This window comes from Mesoplodon bidens, assembly GCF_964165515.1.
Source record: "Mesoplodon bidens genome assembly, chromosome: 7".
Taxonomy (NCBI): Eukaryota; Metazoa; Chordata; class Mammalia; order Artiodactyla; family Ziphiidae; genus Mesoplodon; species Mesoplodon bidens.
Window position 1 is genome coordinate 91275432 of NC_138164.1, and position 23905 is coordinate 91299336.

The following is a 23905-nucleotide window of genomic DNA, read 5'->3' on the forward strand; positions in this document are numbered from 1 at the left end:
AGCTGGGCTAGTTATTTCACCTACCTGCTTTAGTTTCTCCACCTGGAAAATGGGCATGCAGGTTGAACCTGCCTTATAGGGTTGTTGTGAGGATTAAATGAATTAATGCAGGTAAAGCACCTAGAAGATGCACAGTGAACATTAGCTGTTGTACCTGTGGCTAACAGATTCCATGAGGGAGAGAGGGATACTCTTTTTTCTGTTTCTTTTCCACTCTAGCACTTTAGACATCGCAGGACTGCTGTGAATTGTCTCACCCACTGTGATATTGTGATTTATAATAAGAAATAGATTATTTGGTCTTAGTCCTTGTTGCTGGCCTGGAGCTCCAAAACCCCTTGGGATTTCCTGAGTGATGGAAGCATTAAATGTCCTTTATGTTAATGAGGTGACCTAGAAAGCACCTAAGGATGGGGGCTGGTTGCTGGTGGAGCCCACCATGTGATTAAGGGTTGGAACTTTCAGTCCCACTCCCACCCCCTGACCTCCAGGAAGGGAAGAGGGGCTAGAGATCGAGTTCAGTTTCCAGTGATTAGTCAATCGTGCCTATGTAATGAAGCCTCCATTAAAAACCTAAAAGGACTGGGTTCGGAGAGCTTCCGGGTTGGTGAACACGTGGAGACTGGGGAGAGTGGCACCCTCAGAGAGCGTGGAAACTCCTTGCCCTTCCCCATAACTTGCCCTATGCCTCCCTTCCATCTGGCTGTTCCTGATTTATATCTTTTAATAATAACCCAGAAATCTAGTACATAAAATGTTTCTCTGAGTTCTCTGAGCCATTACAGCTGAACCTGAGGAGGGAGTCGTTGGAACCTCCCATCTATAGCTGATTGGTCAGAAGCACAGGTGACAACCTGGACTTGCGACTGGCATCTGAAGCGGTTGGTGGGGTGGGGTGGAGGGCAGTCTGGTGGAGCTGAGCTCTTAACCTGTGGAATCTGATGCTTTCTCCAGGTAGAATCAGAATTGAGTTGAACTGTAGGATGCCTAGCTCATGTCGAGGAACTGGATGTGTGGGGAAAAACTCACACATGGTGATCAGAATTGTACACACTAAAGAGAGGATTGTATTCCTCAAAGAGTGCCTTTCTCCAGCATGATGGGGCTGGAGAAGGGCTTTGTAAAGGGTGCCTGAGACCTTCCCCCCGTTGCCCCGACACAGGCCAGACCTCCAAAGGTGACCTCTAAGAGCACGCTTTGCCAAACCCGGGGTTGCCAGTGGTTATAACTTGGTAAATGTGACTTGCTCAGTAATTGAATTTCCCCTGCTCTGTGGAGGGCAGCAGGTCATGGGGAGAAAGACAAGAGGATGGGGCCGGTTCCTGAGACTCCTGCTTCAGGATGAAGATGTTTTGCTTTGGGAGCAGTGAGTAAAGCTGAGACTTGTCCATTTGCTGAGGACATTGGACACCTTCTTTTACCCTTTATTGTCCATTCCCATAATTTCAGTGTAATTATGGGTCACTCTTTGGAAGATGAGAAAGAAAAAGAATGTCCCTCTTCTTTAGAAATCTATGAGAGACCCTGTAAGGTTTTTTCTACTCACCTGAGACAGCAATAGCATGCTATTTTCATGTCCCTGTAGCTTGGAAGTGATTGTGGGTCATCCTTTGGAAGGCAATCAGAGTGAAACTTGAAATTTTGCTGAGATTTTTAACAAATTCTTTTCGTACAACCTGTTGCAGAAGAGAAATCATTAACCATTATTTTGAACCCCCCTACCTGTTCTGAGGGATACCAATCTCCCTCTATTGTCAGAGAACGTTTTGAGATGTAGGCTCAGGAGGAAGCTGACCCTGTGTCGTGATAGCTCTTCTCCTCACAGGGGAAGTGAAAACCTCCTGACCTTTGGTTTCCACAAGTGGCTTTGTAAATGTCTCTGCTTACTCAGTGACAAGCAGCACTTGCAATGGGGTTGTAACAGCCAGAGCAGACATTGAACGGAGAGAAGCAGTAGTTTTGTGTTGCCCAAGGGACCCTGTTGGTGGAGAGAAAGATGGTCATGGAGCCAGATCAGTTCATCATGGCCATATGGCCCAGAGATGTATCTTGCTGAAACCCACACTTGATCTTGGGGCTCTTGCTGTGAAGATGCAGAATTTGCTCAGAATCTGTTCTCCATGTTAGATAGAGCTGTGATTGGCACTGAGTTGACAATCAGGGCTCTGGGGCAAATTTTAGAGAGAACCTTCAAATTTTTGTGCTTCAGAAATGAAGTGCCTGGGTGGGGCAAAGTGCTGTTGCACACACTTGTGTGTCCTAGAAAGCATGACCTTGTAAGACATCTGTCCACTTCGGGGCTCATAACTCAAGAAATTCTAGAATAAATGGCTTCTAGAGTCCTTCATCCTTCCTCTTCAATTCCATTCTAGATAAGACTGCCTAATTCATTTTAGACAGTTGGAATTGTCTTTTACTGTTAAAGACTTTTGAGCAGAAAGTCTCCAGGCTTCTTTTAGGATTAATTTCCATCCATTCATTCATTCATTCAATAAGCATTTATTAAAGTTCTACTATTTGCCATTCTGGGATGCAACAGGACACATGACAAAGTCCCTGCCCTCCTGACACTTATATTCCAGCAAGGGGAACAGATAACAAACATGTAAGCCCATAGATATACAGCACAATGTTAGAAACGCTATGGAGGGACATAAACAGGGCAAGGCGATGGAATATTGAATATAGACTATAGAAGAACGTAGAAAATATAGAATATCAGGAGGTGCTCTTCATAGGTTGACCAAAGTAGGGCTCTCTGGGGAAGTGGCTTTTGAGCAGGGACCTGAAGTGAGGAAGCCAGCCAGGCTGACCCCCAGGGGAAGAGCATTCTGGGCAGAAGGTATAGCAAGTTGAAGGGCCCAGAGGAAGATGCATGCTTGAGGAGCTCAGAGAACATCAAGGAGACCATGTAGCAAGATGCCCTTTCTTGGTAAAGGGTCTCAGCTCTGACTCCTTCCCTATATCCCCACATGTCACTATCTGCAAGTCCTATCAGCCCTCTTCCAAAAGGCATCTTGAACTCAGCTGCATCGTCTTTGTCCATGACCACCCTAATCCAAGCCCCTGCCATATCTCTTCTGGCCTGGATTATTGCAAGAGCCTTCTAACTGACCTCCCATAAATTCCAATCACATTTCAACCCTGCTTAAATTTCTTCAACACTTTCCCATTGCCCTTTGAAGACAGTCCAGCCTTCTTACCATGGCCTTCAAGACCCTACAGGATCTGGCCCCTGCCTGCCTCTCCAGCCACATCTCCTGACACTTGGAGCTTCAGCCACATGGTCCATGTATTTATTAGTCAGCTCGGACTGCCATCACAAAGTACCACAGACCTGATGACTTAAAACAACTGACATTTATCTTCTCACAGTTCTGGAGGCTGGAGGCCTGAGATCAAGGTGTTGGCAAGGTGACTTCCTTCTGAGGGCTGTGAGGGAAGGATCTGTTCCAGGTCTGTCTCCTTGGCTTCTAGCTGGTTGTCTTCTCCCTGTCTTCACATTGCCTTCCCTCTTTACATGTCTGTGTCCAAATTTCCTCTTCCTATAAGGATGCCAGTCATATTGAATTAGGGCCCACTCTAATGACCTCATTTTAACTTATCTCTGTAAAGACCCTATCACCAAATACAGTCATGGTTAGGACTTCAACATAGGAATTCGTGGGATCAGGGTAAGGGTGGGGACACAATTCAGCCCATAACAGTTACTTTTCTCTTCCTCAAATACTGTAAGCTTTTTCCCATCTCATGACTTTTCATAAGCTTTCCTATGATCTTCACATGGCCACCCCATTTTCCTTCAGGTCTCCATAAATGTCACCTCTTCAGAGAGGTCTTCCCAGCATCCCCATCAAACCAGCTATGATGCCAACCCATGTTGTTTGTTTCATTAAGCCAAATTTATATATGATAACGTGTACGGGTCTTTAGTGTACAATTGGATGGGCTTTGACAAATGTGTATACCCTTGTAACCATCAGTGCAATCAAAATGTAGAACACTTTCATCACCTCCGAAGAGTTGCCTCATTTCTCCTTTCAGCCAGTCTTTACCACCACGACCTCAAATAGCAACCACTTTTCTGATCTACTATCATAGTTTTACCTGTTCTTGAACTTCATCTGAATGGAATTATTCAGTATGTACTCTTTTGTGTCTGACTTCTCTTGCTCAAAATTTATCAATGTTTTTGCATGTATCAGTAGTTCATTTTTTTGTTACTGAGTACTATTCCATTGTATGAATATACCACTATTTATCCATCATCCTATTGTTGGACATTTGGGTTGTTTCCAGTTTGGAGCTACTAGAAAAAAACTGCTGTAAACATTTTCACATATATGTTTTGTGAACATATGTACTGTAGTCTAAATGTGTGTGTCCCCCTAAAATTCAAGCTTTGAAATTCTGACCCCCATATGTTGGCATTAGGAGGTGGGGCCTTGGGGAGGCGAGCAGGTCATGAGTGTGGAATCCGTGAATGGAATTAGCGCCCTTATAAAAGAGATTCCCCCAAAGCAACCTCGCCCCTTCCTCTATGTGAGGATACAGTGAGGAGTGTGCATCCTGGAAGAGGGCCCTCACCCAGCCACGCTGGCACCCTTGGACTTCCAACCTCCAGGACTATGAGAAATCAATTTCTGTTGTTTATAACCCACCCTGTTTGTGTTATTTTATTCTAGCCGCCAGAGCAGACTAAGACAAGATGTTTTTATTTATCTTGGATAAAGATGTAGGAGTGGAATTTCTGGGTCCCAATATAGGTGTATGTTTAACTTTTTAAGAAACTGCAAACAGGTTTACAAACTATTTCTGCTGTTTACCTTCCCATCAGCATCGTGACAGTTCTAATCCTACTCCTCAATCTCACCAACATTTGTGATTAATCTTTTTAATTTTAGCCATTCCAGTGAATGTGAAGTGATGTAATTTCCCTAATTACTCATGACGTTGAGCCCTTTCATACATTTATTGAACATTTATGTACCTTACTTAATGAGGTGTCTATTCAAGCCTTTTGCCCAATTTTTAAATGACGTTGTCATTTTGTTATTTATTTGTAGGAATTCCTTATGTTTTGGATACAAATCCTAATATTTCTCCTGGTTGGTGGCTTGTCTTTTCATTGTCTGATAAAAAAAAAAAGCTGGTTTTTAATTTTGATGAAGTCTTAGGGCTACAGAATGTGTTCTAGGACCAGGCAACATGATGGAATATTTTCCAGAAAGAAGATAATTAGCGTTCCTAGCAGGGCTATAATTTCCTTCAAGTTTTTTCCCATGGTGTGTCAAAGAGAAGCTGAAGGCACATGAATGCTTAGCCACTTTGTGGGCATTCCTAGGTGTGCGAGACAGGTGTGCTCTTTTAAACAACGTTGAAAGGATCGCAGATGTTTACTCCGTCCGGTGGGCACCCTAAAGCTCAAGCCCAGAGGCCCGTGTGTTCAGGTATGGAGAAGAAATGACCTTAATTTCTTCTAAATTCCTGTGGCCTTTGCTGCTGAGGATACTTAGATTACCAGCTCAGGTCTTTGGTCTCCTTACTCAATAGAAATTGATAAGAGACCAGACTAGGAATTCAGGCAAGGCTTTCTTGGGACTCGTGCTACAGCAGGAGGGCGTGAGAACAAGAAACACGTGCCCTTGCTCACGCCCTGAGGTGGGGGGCATGAGCTGGTTCCTTAAGTGGGGTGAGGGTGAGGGTGGATCCAATCGGTCGGGCAGGAGGCGTAGCTTAGGTTGGCCTGCCCACCCCGTTGGTGGTCCCGTGTGCAGGGATCATCCGCAGGACCCTGCTTTTGCTCCTGGCACCTCAGAAATGGTTTGTGTCCTTTTTGTATCTTATTGTTCATCATTTGCCCCAACTTCACATGTGTGCAGTTATTTTTAGTCCCTTATAATTTCTTTGTATTCTGTTGCTGGAGATGTTTGTCCAGGTGCAAGCACTGCAGCAAAGATTCCCAGGTCTCAGCCTAGCTCACTTAACACCATAAATATCCAAAATCTTAAATATGGGCGTTTCCTCTAACCCAGTAATTCTACTTCTAGGAATTTAACCTAAGGCTAAATTTATGGTTATATGTGAAATTTTAATCACAATATACATATTTCAGCTTTGTTTCTATGGTAAAATATTGGGAAACCACCTAAAATAGTGGATAGTTAAAAATAGGTTGAAGGGACTTCCCTGGTGGCGCAGTGGTTAAGAATCCACCTGCCAGTGCAGGGGACAAGGGTTCGAGCCCTAGTCCGGGAAGATCCCACATGCCGCGGAGCAACTAAGCCCGTGCGCCACAACTCCTGAGCCCATGTGCCACAACGGCTGAAGACTGCACGCCTAGAGCCCATGCTCTGCAACAAGAGAAGCCACCACAATGAGAAGCCTGCGCACTGCAATGAAGAGTAGCCCCCGCTCGCCGCAGCTAGAGAAAGCCTGCGCACAGCAACGAAGACCCAAGGTAGCCAAAAATAAATAAATTAAAATAAATAAATAAATATTTAAATATTTAAAAAGTAGGTTGAAAACTCGATATAGCAGTATGCTATGAACTCTTTTAAGGTTATTTCCTATAAATACATATTTTTATTGACATATTTACTTGTAATATTGTATAAAAGATTTCCAAATATTATATATAATTCTATTATATATATATGTAAATCCATATATATTCATATATATAGGAGGATTTTTATATAATGGGACATTCAACTTATATATATTTATAAAATATATATGTGTGTGATTATTCTGTTTATAAAATCATGACCCAGATGGCTCTGAGAAAGTACCTAAACTCAAAAGAATTATGTTGACAAAAGTAGATTTTAAATACTTCTACTTCTTTACTCATATTTTCATATATTGATACAAGAAATGCCCATAATACATTTTCAACTTCCTTAATTCCTTTCCCAGTCACATGCTTTATTGCTGCTTTTGCATCTGTCTCCAAAATCCCACTAAAAAAATCCTGCCGCCCACTCCCCTTCTGCCTCATTGCCCTCCCCCACTTCCTGTTCTCCATCACAAAAGCCAGAGAATCTTGTGGCAAGTGGTGAACTCTCCTTGGAAGAGGAGGAGGGAGAAACTGACGTGGGCCAAGTCAGCATTCTTTGTAGCTGCCTGGGGTGGGGTGATGGGTGAGGTGGGGGAGTAGAGAGGAGAGTGTCGGTAATGTGCCACCATTCATAATCTTCAGCTTATCTCATATGCATAGAAAACATCTGGAAGGGCATGCACAAAGGTCAGAATGTTAACATTAGTTATCTCTGGTGGTAAGATTAGAATGGATTTTAATTTTCTTCCTTTTGCTTATCTGTGTTTTCTAATTTTCTACCAGGAGCAGACATTCCCTGATTAACTTTTTAGAATTTTTATTGAAGTATATCTTGATCAATTTATAAAAATCATTTAAAAAAAAAGTTCCCCAGTGCTTCTCTGGAGTATGAGGTTGGAGAGGCTAGTATGATAAGCTCCAAGTTAAGGAGGTTTAAAAATATATTCTCTGTCCCAGATATTCCACTGACATTTGTACCCAAGCCAGCCATCAGTCAACACTGGGAGATGTGTCTTTGTGCCTGTCTCCCTCTTTTTGTCAAATAAAAGCAAAAGGTATTTTCAAAATTGTACAAGTTAGGAAGAAGGACTGGGAGCAGGTTAGGCCAGTTGACACATACGCCTTAACTGGAAAATGGGTACAGCCATACGGCCCTCAGGGATTGGTGAGGGACCACAGGTGGAAAACCCAGCACAGGGCTAGCATATCACAGGTCCTCAGGTAACTTTGAGCACCTGCTCTGTTCAGTTCTTTTGCTTAACAGGCAATTAGTGGTTTCAGCTTTGGGCTAAGCTCTGAATTGGAGGCTGTGGATATAACAAAAAGACACTGACCCAGCCTTCAAGGAACCCCCAGCCTGTGGGGAGGAGGAGATAATATGGGAGTGTCTGCCAGACCCTCTTCTAAGCACTTGATATTTGCTTATAGTAATCAGTAAGGTAGATTTTCTCAATTATTATTTTATAGTCTGTCCTTCTGGTCACAGATATCTGTTTGTCCCTCTGCCAGAGCCAATATCTGTGGTACGGTAATGGACCTATTTATGTACGTGGTGAGTAAGAGCTTGGGTGCTGGGAATCAGGCTCTCTGGGTTCAAAATGCAGCTCCATCAATTATGGGCAACATAGTTGATCTTTCAATGCCTCAATGTCTTCATCTGTAAAATAAGGATAGGCATAGTTGTTGCCTCATAGATTACTGTAAGGAAAAAATGGATCTATATAAAGCACTTATAACAGTGTCTAGCACATAAGCTATTAGTAAATGTTAGCTGCTGTTACTACTGTTGTTGTTGTTATGTGTCTCCTTCTATAGACTGGGAGCTCTTTGAGGGCTGGGACACTATCTTATTTATTGTTGTATCTGCAGATCCCAACCCAGGGCCAAGCACGGGGTTGAAATCGATGATTATCTGTTAAGTAAAAGAACAAACTTATCACTACTCATATATTGATATTTTGAGGTAGGGAAGGAGGTGATACAGAGGGTGGGGAGGGATTCCCCTTATGAGCGGACATCAGATTCCCCCCAGGCACAACGATTGTAGGAGGAATCTGGGCTCTCTTAGAGCAGATAGCATCCAAGAAATCAACGTCATTCACAGTAAATGTGAGAACCAGAAGGGACTTCCCCAGACCATGGTTAACACTCCCATTTTTCAGGTGAGGAGACTGAGGCATAGGGAATTCACGTGGCTCGCCTGTGGCTCTGCAGTGTTGGGGGAAATCTGTTAGGGAATGAGGGCTCTTTATCTTAACCTCAAGTTCTTTCTACTCCATGGGCAATTGACAGAATTTTTTATTTTGGTTCAATTTCACAAAGCTTTCTTGAATGCCAAGTGTCTTGTGCTAAGTTCATGAGCGACAAGTGAAATGGGCTCAGAGAGCATCCAGACTTGCTCAAGATTAAATAAGCAAATCAAGTGTGAAGAGGGGAAATCCCAGGATATAATGCGAGCTCATGTTTTTCCATCTATAGATATCAGGAGGCTAAAAAAGCAAGTGAGAAGAGTGGGAAGAGAGGAATTCTTTAGCACCAACCTGTTGAGGTCATACTTGGGTTATGACTCTGGCCCTCCAGTTAAAGGGAGACCCCTGCCCACGCAAAATGAAAACTCGGGGCAGGGGGGAAGCGCAGGTTGATTTGCATTGGGGTGTTACGGGGTAGATGCAATGGGATTCTGGAGAATGTCTCCACCTCCCCAGCCAAGATAGTATCTTCCCTGAGCCTTACTCAGAGAACCCCTCCCTGAACTCAGTACAGCCCCACCCCAGGGCTCCTGGGAGAATGGGTGAGTAGGAAGTTGTTGCTAAGAAATATATTTGTGCCCTGCTGAAGTCACAACTATAAATTCACATGATAATCGATCCAACAGTATGACTGGAAATGCATAGCCCAGCTCAGGTGTGGGAAATATCACAGCCGTCCTCAGCACCATTAATCTTCCACCTGGGAGTGGTTTAGCACTAAGCATCCATTATTCATCCAGGAGACTGGGGATGCGAGGAGGAAGGGCCCTGTGTGGGTAGCAACCAGCATTGCCAGGGAACTGTGAGAGGTAATGGGGTGCGGCAAGATGTGCAAGGGACAGGAGCTGGGAGAGCAAGGCTCTGCCATTGCCACCTCTGGTGGACATTGGGTAAGTCACTTAACCGCTCTGGCCTTGAGTTTCTCATCCGTAAAATGGGGCTTGAATTAAATGGTCTCCTAAAGTCCCTTCCGGCTCTGAAATTCCATTCAGAATGTTCTAAGCGTTGTAAGAAAATTTTTTTCAGAAATTGCATTCACTACCCTAGAAGGTATCACTGGGAGCACGTTTCCTGGAGAGCGATTTCAAGCCTTTCCCTAAAGAACCCCGATGCATAAGGGCCCCGGGGCGTCCCCAGCCCAGGGTCTGGGGGCATACATCCAGGCATGAAATGTCTTTGAGTTCTTGTTTATTATTATGAAAGTAATTTTGCACTCCATAATCTGTTCTTGCATGCGTTAATATAAAAATAGTATTCTGAATTACTGTTGATGTACGTTGATAAATCTAGACTTGCAGGTCCACAGAGAATCTTGTCTTTTGATCTTGAACTATAGCCAAGCCCTAATTCTGTGTGATAAGATTACAGGAAATGTTTAATTTCTTTTTCATGCTTTCTGTATTTTTTATTTCTTCTCTAGTGCATGTGTATTAATACCAAAGAAAAGTACATAAATGTTTAAAACATGAAAAATAATGTAGTTCTGACCTTCCACATCTAGATTTTTTTTTTTTTTTTTTTTTTTTTTTGGCGGTACGCGGGCCTCTCACTGTTGTGGCCTCTCCCGTTGCGGAGCACAGGCTCCGGACACGCAGGCTCAGCGGCCATGGCTCACGGTCCCAGCCGCTCCGCGGCATGTGGGATCTTCCCAGACCGGGGCACGAACCCGTGTCCCCTGCATCGGCAGGCAGACTCTCAACCACTGCGCCACCAGGGAAGCCCCACATCTAGATTTTAAGGAGGGAAGGGGTCCCTTTAATGAATGGGTTCCCTGATGACATTTTCTTGCTGTGCTCATTCCTATATGTTCGAGTGCTTTATCCGTGAGAAATAACGTGTGGTTGAATGAATAAAAGTAATAATAATGACAATTATGATAACGACAAAAGCTACTATTACTGTGTTTTTACCATGTGCTGCTGTTCTAAACTACCTCTATCATCTTGTTCAGTCCTTATAAAACCTTTTGAGGCAGGTCTTATTATTATCCTCATTTTACAGATGAGGAAACTGAAACATCATAAAGTTAAGTAACTCTCCTGGTTGGAACATCTTTTCTGCCCTTTTACCTCTTGGATCGTCTTTTAGAGCTGGTCATTGCAGAAGCATCCGCCCTGCACGGTAGCAGCTTGACTGTGTTACCCTAACAGTTCCTCATCTCTTGGCTTTGCCCGAGGCTTCTCTGCACTATTCTGTGGGACACCTGTGGGACCCCATTCTGCCCACCTGGCTCCTGCACAGATCTCAGAGTGCAAGGACAGTCTCTGGAGGGTCATTGACTCATTCCTCGTTGGCCCCCAGAGGGATTAAGCCTCTGTGGCCCACAGCAATCATTAACTCAGTACCGCACCCTTGACTGGCTTTTCTTCCTTCCCCAGTTTACTCATTCTAGGCCCCCATTCCCCAGGAATTCTCTTCCAAAATGAATTATCAGTATATAAATGTACGTCTCAGGTTCTGCTTTTTGGGGCAACCTAAGCTAAGACATTGCTCTAAGTCACACAGCAGTTAAGCTGTGAAACCCAGGTAGGAAAATATTCACTCTATGTAAAATAATTATAAGCACCCAGAACCAGGATATAAATACATCAATCTTTTTAAAGGGGCATGTGTGCACGGAAGAGGAGTGTACACACAAAATCAGATAGGTTTAGGAATGGAATAACTACGCCAAATGTAAATGGACTTTTTTGATTTTTTTTCCCTCTTGCTTATCTGTATTGTCTAACTTTCCTAAAGTGACAGCTGTTTCTTGTGTCATGGATGGGGAGCAGGGTGGCAAACTGATCTATGCCAGTTTATTCACACAGAACCCTCAGGTTCTTTTAGCAGATAGCGGTAGCCATGGACATACTTGAAGTGGACGTGGGTTAACTAGCCTCTGCAACCTCACTATCACGTTATCACAAAAGCAAGTCTCAGACCAAAATCTGCCACACATGCAGACTTATTAAATAAGCATTCATTAGCAGGCAAACATAAGACGGTCCAGGCAGCCTGCTCTGGAAGCTGATCAAGTCCTAGCTCTCTGCCCATCTGAGTACTGCAACTGCTCCCCGAATGGAAAGTTCACTGGAAGAAGGCAGATGAACATTCTAGAGCAGTGGGTCTCAAACTTGAGCAGGCATCAGAATCTCCTGGAGGGCTTGTTAAGGCACCGATTGCTGGGCCCTGACCCCAGAGCTCCTGACTCAGGGGGCACTACGCTTTGAGGTCTGGCTTTGTTATTCTCTCTGATGACTGGCATCAGGCAACCAGCAATTCCCTCAATGGCTGGGGCACAGGACCATTTAGGGGGTTAGTCTATGGTCTAGAACACCAGCCCCTGGGGTGTAGACTACAAGATGCTCTAGATTCTTTTACCTAAAAGGCCTAAGGGTGGAGAATGTCTCTGAAAGGTTTTAGAGGATACCACTAATGTCATCAATGAAAAGCCATTTCTCATCCTCATTATGCGAATTAGCAAAGCCTGATGCATTCCTTAAGGTCCAGAAAACTGAAGTTCACAGAGATAGTTGTGTGTGTTTACATAGATAGTGTGGCCTCACTGATAGAATGCTAGCTGACTACCCCTGTAGTGTGAATGCTGGGAGAGGGCGCCTAGGGTCTAATATAAATTAGCACAAAGGCCTAATGACACGCGCCTAAACAGAACATTTTAGAGTAAATTACAGACATCATTAATGGGAAGGAAAGTTCATTAACAAATCGATGGGCATTTGTTTGGTCCCACAGACTGAGCCTGAAATCATAGAGGAAACCAACATCGACAGAGTGAATGAGCCCCGGGGCTACGCCCGGTCGAGGCAGGTGAAAGGCCACTCGGAGACCTCCACGCTGAGCTCGCAGCCCTCCATCGACGAGGTCCGGCAACAGATGCACATGCTGCTGGAGGAGGCCTTCAGCCTGGCATCCGCAGGACACGCAGGCCAGGGCCGGCACGCAGAGGCCTATGGCTCCGCCCAGCACCTGCCCTACTCCGAGGTGGTGACCAGCGCTCCTGGGACCATGACGCGGCCCAGGGCTGGGGTGCAGTGGGTGCCGACCTACCGCCCAGAAATGTACCAGTACAGTCTGCCCCGGCCGGTAAGTCAGACATCCCTCCGCGTGCCTGCCCTCATCAGGTCAGCCCCGGCCAGCGTGTTCCGACAGGGGTTTCAGAGCGGGGACTTTCCTGATGAGCCACCTTGGGATTTGGAAACAAACTTTGCTGGGCTTTCACACGTCCTCCACCCAGGATCCAAGCCTAAGTCTTTTAGTCCTGTGGACACAGACACACAGGAAGCCCTTATGTCCGACCGTAATATGTTTTAGAATGACTTCCCTTTTTTATCCCTTCTGTGAAGGGCTGACCTCACTCTTCATGCACTGGTTGTTTTCTACAACCCCACGTTTAAAGGCCCTGGTTTAAATGTCAGAACGTGTTGCAGAACCCCATGTTAGGGGCTGGTGGGAGCCTGGTGGCTCCCAGCAGAGGCTCTGGAGGCGGTTGCCTTGACTTTGTATCCCAGCTGACTTTGTAACTTGGAGACTTAAATTTTCTACAGGTAAAGTAAACATAAATATAACTGATAAAAATAACTGATATCCTAGGGTGGTTGTAAAGATTACCCAAGTTGATATACATGAGGTACTAGAAAAATGCCAGGCACCCAGTAAATGCCATAGAAGTTTCAGCCATGATTATCTCATTAAGTAGTAACTGTACTTCAGTATCTGAGAAAGCATCCAATGACTAAAAGCTTCCATGATTTAAACAACCACTTTAATTAGTTTGCATATAATTAGTTCATCACCATAGCATCTACAGATATCTTTTTAAAAAGACAGACGTAGTTTTATAAGCCACAGACCATAATAGGCAATGCTTTGTATATGTATAGATTCCACCCTTGCAATACTTCATGCCCTATCCCCAAGGGTTACTCGTTAATAGAGCTTTATAAGTTGTCGTTGTGATATGTAATTACCCAATAAAAGCTAACATTTATAGGGTGCTTCACTGTTACTAGGTACTGATCTAAGTGTCATGTGTATGTTAACTCATTTATTTAGTCCTTACTACAAGCCTCTGAGACAGATACTGGTTTACTAGTTTTATCCCTATTTTACAGATGAGGAAACTGAGGTTACACAGCTTGTTCAAGTCACACAGCCAGGAAGGGGCAGTGCCAGGACCCAAAGCCAGGCCATCTGGTGACAGAGCCCATGTTCTCAACCTGCCTTGTGCTGTTCCATTGTCTCTCCATCGTATTATTTCTTTCATTTTCAGTAGACTATTGGGGATACCTATGGGCTTGTGGAGCCTTTTGATAACTCCAACCACCACCCCCCCAAAGCACACACACTACAGTGGCACTTAATAAACTGCTGTTATGCTATGGAACTACCTAATCTACACACTATTGTGAATTTCCTTATTCTTTGCCCCAGATTCCTCCTGACCAGGTCCCTGAGATGTCTCCCCTTCACACTTCTCCTAATCCCCTCAGTCTCTCTTTCTGTTGGTGCTCTCTCTTGGAATGTCAGTCTCTGGCCCAGCCTTTCCCTGTTGATAAAACTCTGTGAGGAGAGACCAAAGTTTATTTCAATCTGAGCCTTTGGGGCAGGGACACTTGTGCTTGAGTGCGGTCATCATCACTGCAAGGGTTGGTCCTTAAGTCGGCAGGTGCAGAATTTCTGTTTTGTCTGTTCACTCCAGGGTGATCAGATCATGCTGATTAAACTCACAAAAACTACTTTATTATTAAGAATATTAACTTACAAACCTGCAGTGAGATGCTGAATGATCAGGTGGGCCAGAATACTCGTTTCCTGGTCTTTCCTGTTAATGGTCTTTCGTTAAGTAAAAGCCAATTCAGGGGAAGTACGACATTATCAGAAGGAGAACTGGTTGGTATTGGAGTCATCTTCCTCGGTCTGTAATACGCAAACCCAGAGAGCAGAGTCAATAAAGGAAATAGAGTGAATGTGGGACATCTTTTTTTGCATCCCATTTTCTGAGATATGGGTAGAATAAAATGCAAAATTCTTAATATAATGTTTAAGTTAAAATAGAAGACTTTGGGGCAATGCCCAGATCTCAGGAATTAGGAGTTTGCCTCTGCCATCACGGAACTTTTCTGAATCTGTTCAAGAAACCCTGCCTTCCAGAAGAGTGTCAGCAACTCTGGGGCCACCACTGGCCATGCTCTCATCAGATGAGATTCCAAATATCCTTTTTTCAGAAAGAGTTAGAAAAATGCTCACTGAGCCTGGCAAATCTGTTACTTTAAAATACTTTCCAGAACAAAAATTTAAAAAAAAAAAATAAATAAATAAATAAAATACTTTCCCATGATAGTCGTATTACAGTTTCCGCAATCACAGTTTTCTTAACTAATTGCCCATTAAATTGGTACTCTTCTTTATGGGGAAAGAAGGGATTTTCTCACTGAGATTTAGAAAACACTCTAATCTCACCACATTTATACCTACCTCTTAAAGTGGCTGTCCCCTGGGGAGAGTTACCTGTATCCATTCTATACTGATCCACACTGACTTCAGTGTCGTTGGCCCATTCTTCCTGATTCCAGACATTAACCGTGTCCCCGAATTTTCCCTCAGCCCAGAGTGGAATGGCACTCGCCAGCTGAATGACGTTAGCCAGTGATCATAACTCTGAGTCTCAGATCCCTCAGCCATAGAATGGTGGCGAGAAGAGGGCTGCAGTGAGGAAGGGATGGTAATTCGTGTAAAATGCTCAGCACGGTCCTGGCATTTAGTAAGCACCTAACACATGTTAGCGGATATTAATCAGAGTGCTTCATATGGAGCCTAGCACATCAAATTACTGGATAAATGGTAGTCATTGTTATAAAAATATTCTCTTCTTTTCCCTGGGTTCCACTAGTTATCTCCCTTTCCCTGACAGTTCTGAGATTATATCTTCTTCTCCTTCTACTCTGTTACATTCTTTTAAGAGCATGCTCTGTGCTCAGGGAAGCTTCACTTCTGCTTAAAGATGATTCTCCAGAATGACTGGGCCCCTCTAGCTGGAGGCCAGATTCTGGGAATCTGTGAAGAGATCTGGGTTTCAGAGAGAAAAACTTAAATAGCTGGGTTGAGTCTTCCAATGACAGGCAAGAAGATGCCACAACCCACATCCATATGCCTCAATTTAACAAAACCATCTAAAAATGTCATTGTGGGAATATGAAAACTTGGATGGTTCTGTTTGTTATAATTCAGGGTTGGCAGTTGTGCCAGGAAGGGCAGAAACATTAGCATCATATACTTAAAAAAAATGAAGCCACCAAAAAAGGGGAATGGACTGAGCAATAACACAGCAGAGAGATGGGCCGTCAAACTGAACAACATCAAAGGCAGTTCTTTCGTTATTAAGGTTTCCTTTTGCCAACAAAAAATGAGGTCCTTGTTTTAACGAAAAGAGAAATGGCTAACAATACACAGTAGCAGTGATGATTCTTAACCCAAGTTCTTGCCAAGCCCTCTGTGCTATGATAATGTGGAAATCAGTGGACAGGGTGGCAATTTAGAATGATAACTGTGATTACTTTTCAGCTTCCAAAAAGGAAACATTCTGAGCTCTGCTGTAGGATAGTGGGAAGCTGGTGGTTCTCAATGCACTCGGCCAGGCTGATGGCATTTACATCGTGGAGAAGGTTACTGCTGGCAGCTGGGGATTTCTGCCCTGCAGTTCAGGAGACCCTTGATCATATTTTACCCCTTGAATCTGGGAGGAAATTGGACTTGACACCTAATGACCAATCCAATTTTGCTAGCAGCCGTAATGAGTCTGTGCCAAGAGGAATGAAAACATCCTACAGCCTTCCTGTTGGTGTCAGGGATTCCGAGAAAGGGATGGGGTGAAAGAATCTTCCCCTCTAGAGGCCTTACAGATGCAACTAATAGTAATAATAATAGCACAATACCAGCTGCCCTCTCTTGCGCTCCCGCCCTATACAGGACATTAAGCTAAGTGCTACTGTCTTTTTTGATCTAACACCCACCCTATGAAGTCAACATTACTATCCCCGTGTACTCCATGGGAAACTGAGGCCTGGAGAAGTGAAGACCCTTGCCCAAGGTGACACAGCTCTAAAGGGCAGAATGGGGTTAGAACTCAGGGCTCTCTAAGTTCAAAGCCCATGCTCTTTCCACCCTCTGGCCAGGTGAGCCAGAGGATGTCCTAGCCTCTGATGAGGACTCAAATCTCCTAAACTTCAGAGTGTGATCTTATAAGGAAGCTTAACCAGTTTGATGGGATTTTGTCCATTCCTATCATTGCCCCTTGTAGGAGAGACATCTCCATAAGGATGGAATTGAGAATATTACAGCCCGTTTTCCTCCTCTCCCCTCAAAAACAAAGCAAAACAAAACCAAAAAACCCCTTCTGAAACCTTCATTAATGATGAGATATGCAGGCATACCAGGCAGGAGTTTGCATCCACCCCAACACTTGGCTTCAAGAAATGTTGCATTTCTTGTGTTTCTCCAAATCAAATTTGAATCTGTTCTGAGCTGCCATCTGGCCAAGTTTGGTGGGGCGGGAAAGGAAGGGGGGAGGGGGAATGGGAATTCAATGTCAGTTATTGCACAAAAGTCATTGACAGTTTGCTGAAGGTGGAATAGCGGGAGAGGGTCTACCCCAAGCAGTGTTGATGGGTGCTTAAGGATGAAGGGAACCCACCAAACCGAGAAGGTATCTGGAGACTGAAAAATGAGGCAGGTAGCTCCATTTAATCAATGGATCAGTGTATTATAGGGTAACTTACATACAGGGTAGGATGGAGCGGATGGCGATCCAGAAGCATTCACAGGCTGCACTCCACACCACAGAGGGGCCACTGGGACAATTCTACAGCTAACCTGGGGTATGGGGGTACGTGCTTGGAGACAGGGAGTGCATTCCTACGTCAAGACTTACGGTGAGTAATTAGTCTTGTGGGTGCGGGGACTACATCATGAAGGTCTTTATCATTGTTTGGAGAGTAACAGAGCATAGAGGCCACCTGGACCTAATGGTCATTAAATAATATCTATTAACTACAAAGCCCTTGATGGCAGAGAAGTGATTTACCACGCAGTACAGTCTTGGGTAGGGTCAGTGGAAGGACAGGAGGAACTGAACGGGTCCAAGACGGCATCAGTTATGCTGGCAGCCAGACAATGGAGCGTTGCCCAGCTCCCAGGAGTCCATGAAGGTAGGTCGCTCTGTATTACCTGGGACAGCCTGCGCTGGGGCTCTTTGCCTTTGGACTACCCCAAGGAAGCCCCGCTTGAAAACCGACAGAGTACCCAGCGTCTGGCAAAGGCATACCCCTCTAAGCTTAATCATTTGAGTGAGTAAAAACCAGTTTGTTTATTTTATTTATTTATTTTTTTGCGGTACGCGGGCCTCTCACTGCTGTGGCCTTTCCCGTTGTGGAGCACAGGCTCCGGACGCACAGGCTCAGCGGCCATGGCTCACGGGGCTAGCCGCTCCACGGCATGTGGGATCCTCCCGGACCAGGGCACGAACCTGTGTCCCCTGCATCGGCAGGCGGACTCTCAACCACTGCGCCACCAGGGAAGCCCTAAAAACCAGTTTGTACAGGAAGATTGTGGAAAGGGAGAGAGGGAGGGAGGAGAGGAGTATGTAGCTCAGCTCACAAACTCAGGTGTGCAAGACATGTCAGTTTATTTTCCTGTAACCTTCCAGCGCCAGAAGTTCAGTCTCAGTTCAGGGTTTCCCTCCCCATCTCTGATTAAAGCTTAGTGTGTGGGGGGGGGGGGTAGGGGAGGGGAGGGGGAGCTACATGGTGCAAAGCATGGTCAGGGTGGGGAGGAGGCTTCAGTACTTGGTCCCAGTTTGCTCTCATCTAACTACTCATCTGGCTGATGTCCCAGAGAGCTGCTTGTTTCCATCTAGTCTGCAGGTGTTAGTCCAGGTAGAGCACAGCTGTATTCTGGTCCTCCTGCTTACAAGCTCTCTCCAGATCCCTCCTTCCCCTCCTCCCGTGCTTGAGCCTTCTCTCTCCCTCTCTCTCTGCCTCTCCCCTCTCCCCCTCTCTGTCTCTTTCACATGCACGCGCGTGTGCGCGCGCGCACACACACACACCCTTGCCCCTCTCCCCTCTCTAGCATCTTCCTTATATTTATTCTCTCCTCACCTCCCCATCCCCCTGTGCTCCCAGATTGAGGCGCTTCTCCAGACCCGTCAGCATCTAAGCGCTCTTCTTCCTAACCTAAGGGTGTTTAGAGGGCAGAGTGGTTTAAAAGTACCTCACTTCTTCCAAATCTCTTGTTTTGGCATCAGCCTTCAGCCTTGAGTGCTCTAAGGGCTCAGGTTTTTGATATTCAGAATCCTAAATGCTTGCAATTCAGTAGCTTGGACTTCTGAAATGCCAGTAAGAGCTGGCTCTTGGGCCATCTTTAGTGGGGGTAGCCTTCCTTCCCTGGGGCAGGAAGGTGCGATGCCCTCACTGCTTGGGGCAGGGGAAGGGCCCTGGATTCAAGGAACCGTGGTGGCAAAGTCTTGGTTACTACAATTACTATATCAAAATATTATCTTGTCTCAAAAGGAAGAGAATGTCATTTATTGAGTACCTACTATGTGCCAAATGTCATATTAACATATAAAATGAGTCTTCTAAACAGCCTTTGAAATGGGGGTGTGATTCTGTTACTTTCATCACCTACTGAGAAAACAGACACAGAGAAGGTAAGTTACTCGAGGTCAAGCAGCTGGTAAAGATCAAGCCAGGATTCAACTCCAGTTTTTTGTTTGTTTGTTTTTGCTTTTTTTAAATTGGAGTATAGTTGTTTTACAGTGTTGTGTTAGTTTCTGCTGTACAACAAAGTGAATCAGATCCAGTTTTGTCTGACTCCAAACCCCTGCCCTCTGCATCACACCACCCTTAGCTCAGAATTGTGCGATAGCACCCTTAACTGGCTATGTGATTTTGAACAAGTCAGTTCACCTGTCTGGGCTTCCATATCTCTCTGTGTTAAGGTAAGAGGTGTGGTCTCCTGCTCTTTCCAGCTTGAATCTTCTATGATTCCCAGGGCCTGGAAGCCTCAGTGTTGCTCCATCAGTGACTCCTGGTGAACTGACAGGTCAAGATAAGCACTGAGTTTGCACCATGGGGTCAGTCTTCAATTACAGTGCCCTCTGCTTTCAACTAAATAAGAGCTATCTGCTGGAAGATTCTACTTTGTGCACCAGGATGTAAAGTTATTTGTAGCTGCATGCAGACTTAGACACTTGTTGTGCCCGGAGCAGTACTCGCAGGGTCAGCACAGTGCGGTGGAAGGGGCACCTGGCAGTGGAACCCAGCATTGTCAGCAGGACTGGAAAGATTGGCACATTCGCTCTGACCTGAGGCTGACTTGCTGTCACAGGACAAGGGCCTCCAATGAGGGTGGGGGGCTTTGGCCTGTTGTTCCTCATGCCCCGACCAGTGCAAAGCCTGAGAACCCTGACCTGTTCCTCCGGCTGCAGCCTGCCCCTTTGACTTCTCACCCCTCTAGTGCTACCCCTTGAGGTTGATCTTCATCAGATTCCCCCTCTGGAAGGATGCACATGCACAAGGAGGGTCCACCACACAGTGGGTCTCTCACCCGGGCTCATTCTCCACTGGGTTTGCTAGAAAGAATGGCTCTGACCCACCCCCTCGGCACCTGCCCAGGGACATCAGGGCTGGAACTTTGAGCAAACTGTGGTCACTTTCCCTTCTACTTTTTTTTTTTTTTTTTTTTTTTTTGCGGTGCGCGGGCCTCTCACTGTTGTGGCCTCTCCCGTTGCAGAGCACAGGCTCCGGACGCGCAGGCTCAGCGGCCATGGCTCATGGGCCCAGCCGTTCCGGGGCATGTGGGATCCTCCCAGACCGGGGCACGAACCCGTGTCCCCTGCCTCGGCAGGCGGACTCTCAACCACTGCGCCACCAGGGAAGCCCCTTCCCTTCTACTTTTACAACCAAACCTCTGAGCCCAAAGAGTGGCCTATTTTTGTCACATCCAGGTTCCTTCCACCTCAGAGACCTGAGAGCTATTTATAAAGACTGCCTACAGTTCTGAGTGTGATCTCCTTTCTAGCCAGAGGACAGGGATCCCAAAAGATGGTGTCCTTGGGGGCCAGACTGGGCCCCTCACGGCCACTGTCACAGAACTGGAAACTTGGAACTAGGTAACAGTTTTGAGCAATAGCTTCTAGTGAGATCCTAGTCACAAAGCAGCCCGCAGGGAGCCAGGTTCCAGACACATGGAAAGGGGAGCCAGAATGCGAATCCAGGAGGACTTAGAACTATGGGGAAACCGCACAGGGGGAGGTAGGAAGACACTGCTGGGGGGATTTTCCTCAGCCATTAGCACAGGGCACAGGTAGCCTTTCTGCTTTTTATGTGGTCTCTGTGGCTGCAGGGAGCCCCGAGGATACAGACCAAAGGAGACCTTGATCTCCTGTGTAGTCTTGCTTTGTACCTGGAAAAATCATCCAAAGCAGGAAATTCCCTTGGTACTTGTCAAAAGTTCAGAACTTTTAATCAGTTCTTTGGGGAACTGTTACAAGACAGACATAAAATGCATTTTCTTGGCTGGAAAACTGTGTTGGCTACAGAATAAGCCTTCCAAGAACCAGGGATAAAAATAAGTTGTCTGTCTCCTCTACTGATATCATGAGAGGCCAGAAGAGAGAAGAGGGGCTATACACCCCTTTCTCTATTTTGGGAAAGACATATCCTTACTTGTTGGTTTGTTGATAATAATGGAATGCAAAGCTGGAAGGACCTCCGGGACAATGATTTTCAAACTCTGTAAAACCATAGGGTTCAGGGAGGTCCCCAGGGTGTCATCATGCAGGTAAGCAAAGGGCCAAAGTCACCTAGGCATCCCTACCCCCAACTTCAACCAGAGCAGTTCCGCTTTAATCTGGTTATGTATTCGGGTCACGTCAGAATGGTTTCATGGCTAAATAAATGTTTGTTTGGAAGCTCATGAACTACTCCAATGCCGTATTTCACAAGGAAAACCAAAAACAGAAAAATGAGACGCAGAGAGACTGAATGACATGTCCACAGAATGTGAATGGCTGAATCAAGATGAGAGCCTTGGTCTCCTGACTCCTGGTTCACTCAACATTCATTCAATGTTGCACTACTAGGTGCAAAGCACTTTGCTTGATGAGGTGGGAGAGCCAGGATGAGAAAGATGTGCTTGCTGAACCCCAAGGAGCTTAGGATCCAGTGGAGCTTAAGATTTTGGTTCCCTGAATACTACCTTAGCATGTATACTGGGTTGGCCAAAAAACATCTTATGGAAAAATACAAACGAACTTTTTGGCCAACCCAATAGTTTACTGATGCTAAAAAGGAAAATGCAGCATGGTGATGTAGCTTTCCATATTGATTCAGCCAGTACCTCTAGATTTGGGCAATTGTTTTTTTCATTCTTGTTCTGGAAAATTACTGTTGCTGATACATTTCTAGGTTGACAGTTATTTTCTTTGAGCACTTGCATACCATGGTCTTCTGGGTGCTGTTGAAAAGTCATCTGTCAGTCTAAATGTCATCCCTTTACAGGTGATATGCCTTTTTTTCCTCTGGCTGCTTTAAGACCTTCTCTTTGTCTTTGGTATTCTACCATTTCACTACAGTGTATGTAGGTGTGTATTTTGTTTTATTTATCCTTCTTGTTATATATTATACTTCCTAAAATGATTAATTTATTTCTTCAGCTCTGGAAAATTCTTAGTCATTGCTTCTTAAAATATTGTTTCTTCTTTCTCCAACTTTTCTCCTTTGGGACTTTGATTAACTGCATGTTAGACCTTCTTATTCCATCCTCTGTATCTTTTACTTCTCTTTTATATTTTCTATCTTTTTTTTATCCATTTAATGAGTTTCTTTTTATTTTATGTTTTGAATTTTTGAATTTTAGTTTATTTTTTTATACAGCAGGTTCTTATTAGTCATCGTGGTACATATATACAATGGAATATTACTCAGCCATAAAAAGGAACGAAATTGGGTCATTTGTTGAGACGTATGTTTTCTATCTTCTTGTCTCTTTGTGTTTCATCCTTAGTAATCTCAATTCCATTTTCTAGTTTATCTTTCTTTCCATCTGTGATAAATCTATTACTTAATTCGCCTATATTGAGTGTTTTATTTCAGTATTTTTTTCACTTCTAAAAGTTCTATTTGTTCTTTTTCAAATCTGCTGGATCATTTCTGATAATGTTTCTGTCTGGTCAGTTATTTTCTTAAAACATTTCTTACCTTGTTACTTTCTATTTTGTATCTGGAAATTTCAAACTCTAAAGTCCTTTAAGGTCTAAATTTCTTGTTTTTTCTAACTTTCACTTATGTTTTCTGTTGTGTTTTCTGATATTTGATTATGAGCTCCTTTTTGCCTCATCTCAATCTGTGCCAATCCCGAGAGCCTAGATTAGGAATATCTCTTCCAAAGAGGACTTACAATTGCTTCTGCCTGAGCCTGGGAGCATTGCCAACCTTCCTCCCTGGGAGGAACCAATGTTAGCCCCTTCCAGGTTGGCTGAAGGGTCTCAGTTTCACCTGCCTCACCTTGCCCTGTCCCAGGCTTGATCTCTTAATTGATTACCAGTATGGCATTTGTTTTCGAGGCAATCCCACCTTTCATATTTGTTTACTACTCATTGTTTCTACCTCTGATTTCAGCTCACAGTTTTTATTTTAGTTTGCTGAGATGTGAGAGGGATGGGGTGGGTAGTGGGTGGAGTCCTTAAGATTTTCCTTATATCCTGCAATTCCTACATGCATTAAAAGCCAGGTTTTATCCAGGATCTACTTGTTATTTACTGGGTGGGCCCTTATGAGTAGGTAGTCTGCCATGATGCTGAAGGGAGAAACCCTCATTCGGTTTAAAGAATCCTGTTTATGGATTCTCTCTGCTGCTGCTTTCTGTCTGGATGCCTTCAGGTTTAAAGCCCTATGATCTTGTTCCTCAAGAGATCTGGCAGGCCTTGATACCTAAAGAAAAAAATGAATGAGAAGCACAAGCCAATCTTTGTCTTCGCAGAGAGCATTTCTAGATTTTCTCCTGCTCAAAGAGGCTGTGGCCTGGCTGTCTGGTC

At 44.7% G+C, this 23905-nt stretch overlaps 1 protein-coding gene across 2 annotated transcripts in view; it reads left to right on the forward strand.

The window, feature by feature from the left end:
* KIAA1549L (KIAA1549 like) overlaps window positions 1-23905 on the forward strand; it is a gene marked incomplete at both ends in the record, with an annotated part of 287743 nt that overhangs the window by 246578 nt on the left and 17260 nt on the right. For both annotated transcript variants that reach the window (XM_081241354.1, XM_081241355.1), the window contains one exon: window positions 12547-12897. In XM_081241354.1, the coding sequence (XP_081097480.1) occupies window positions 12547-12897 (351 nt within the window). The remainder of the gene's footprint in view (window positions 1-12546; window positions 12898-23905) is intronic.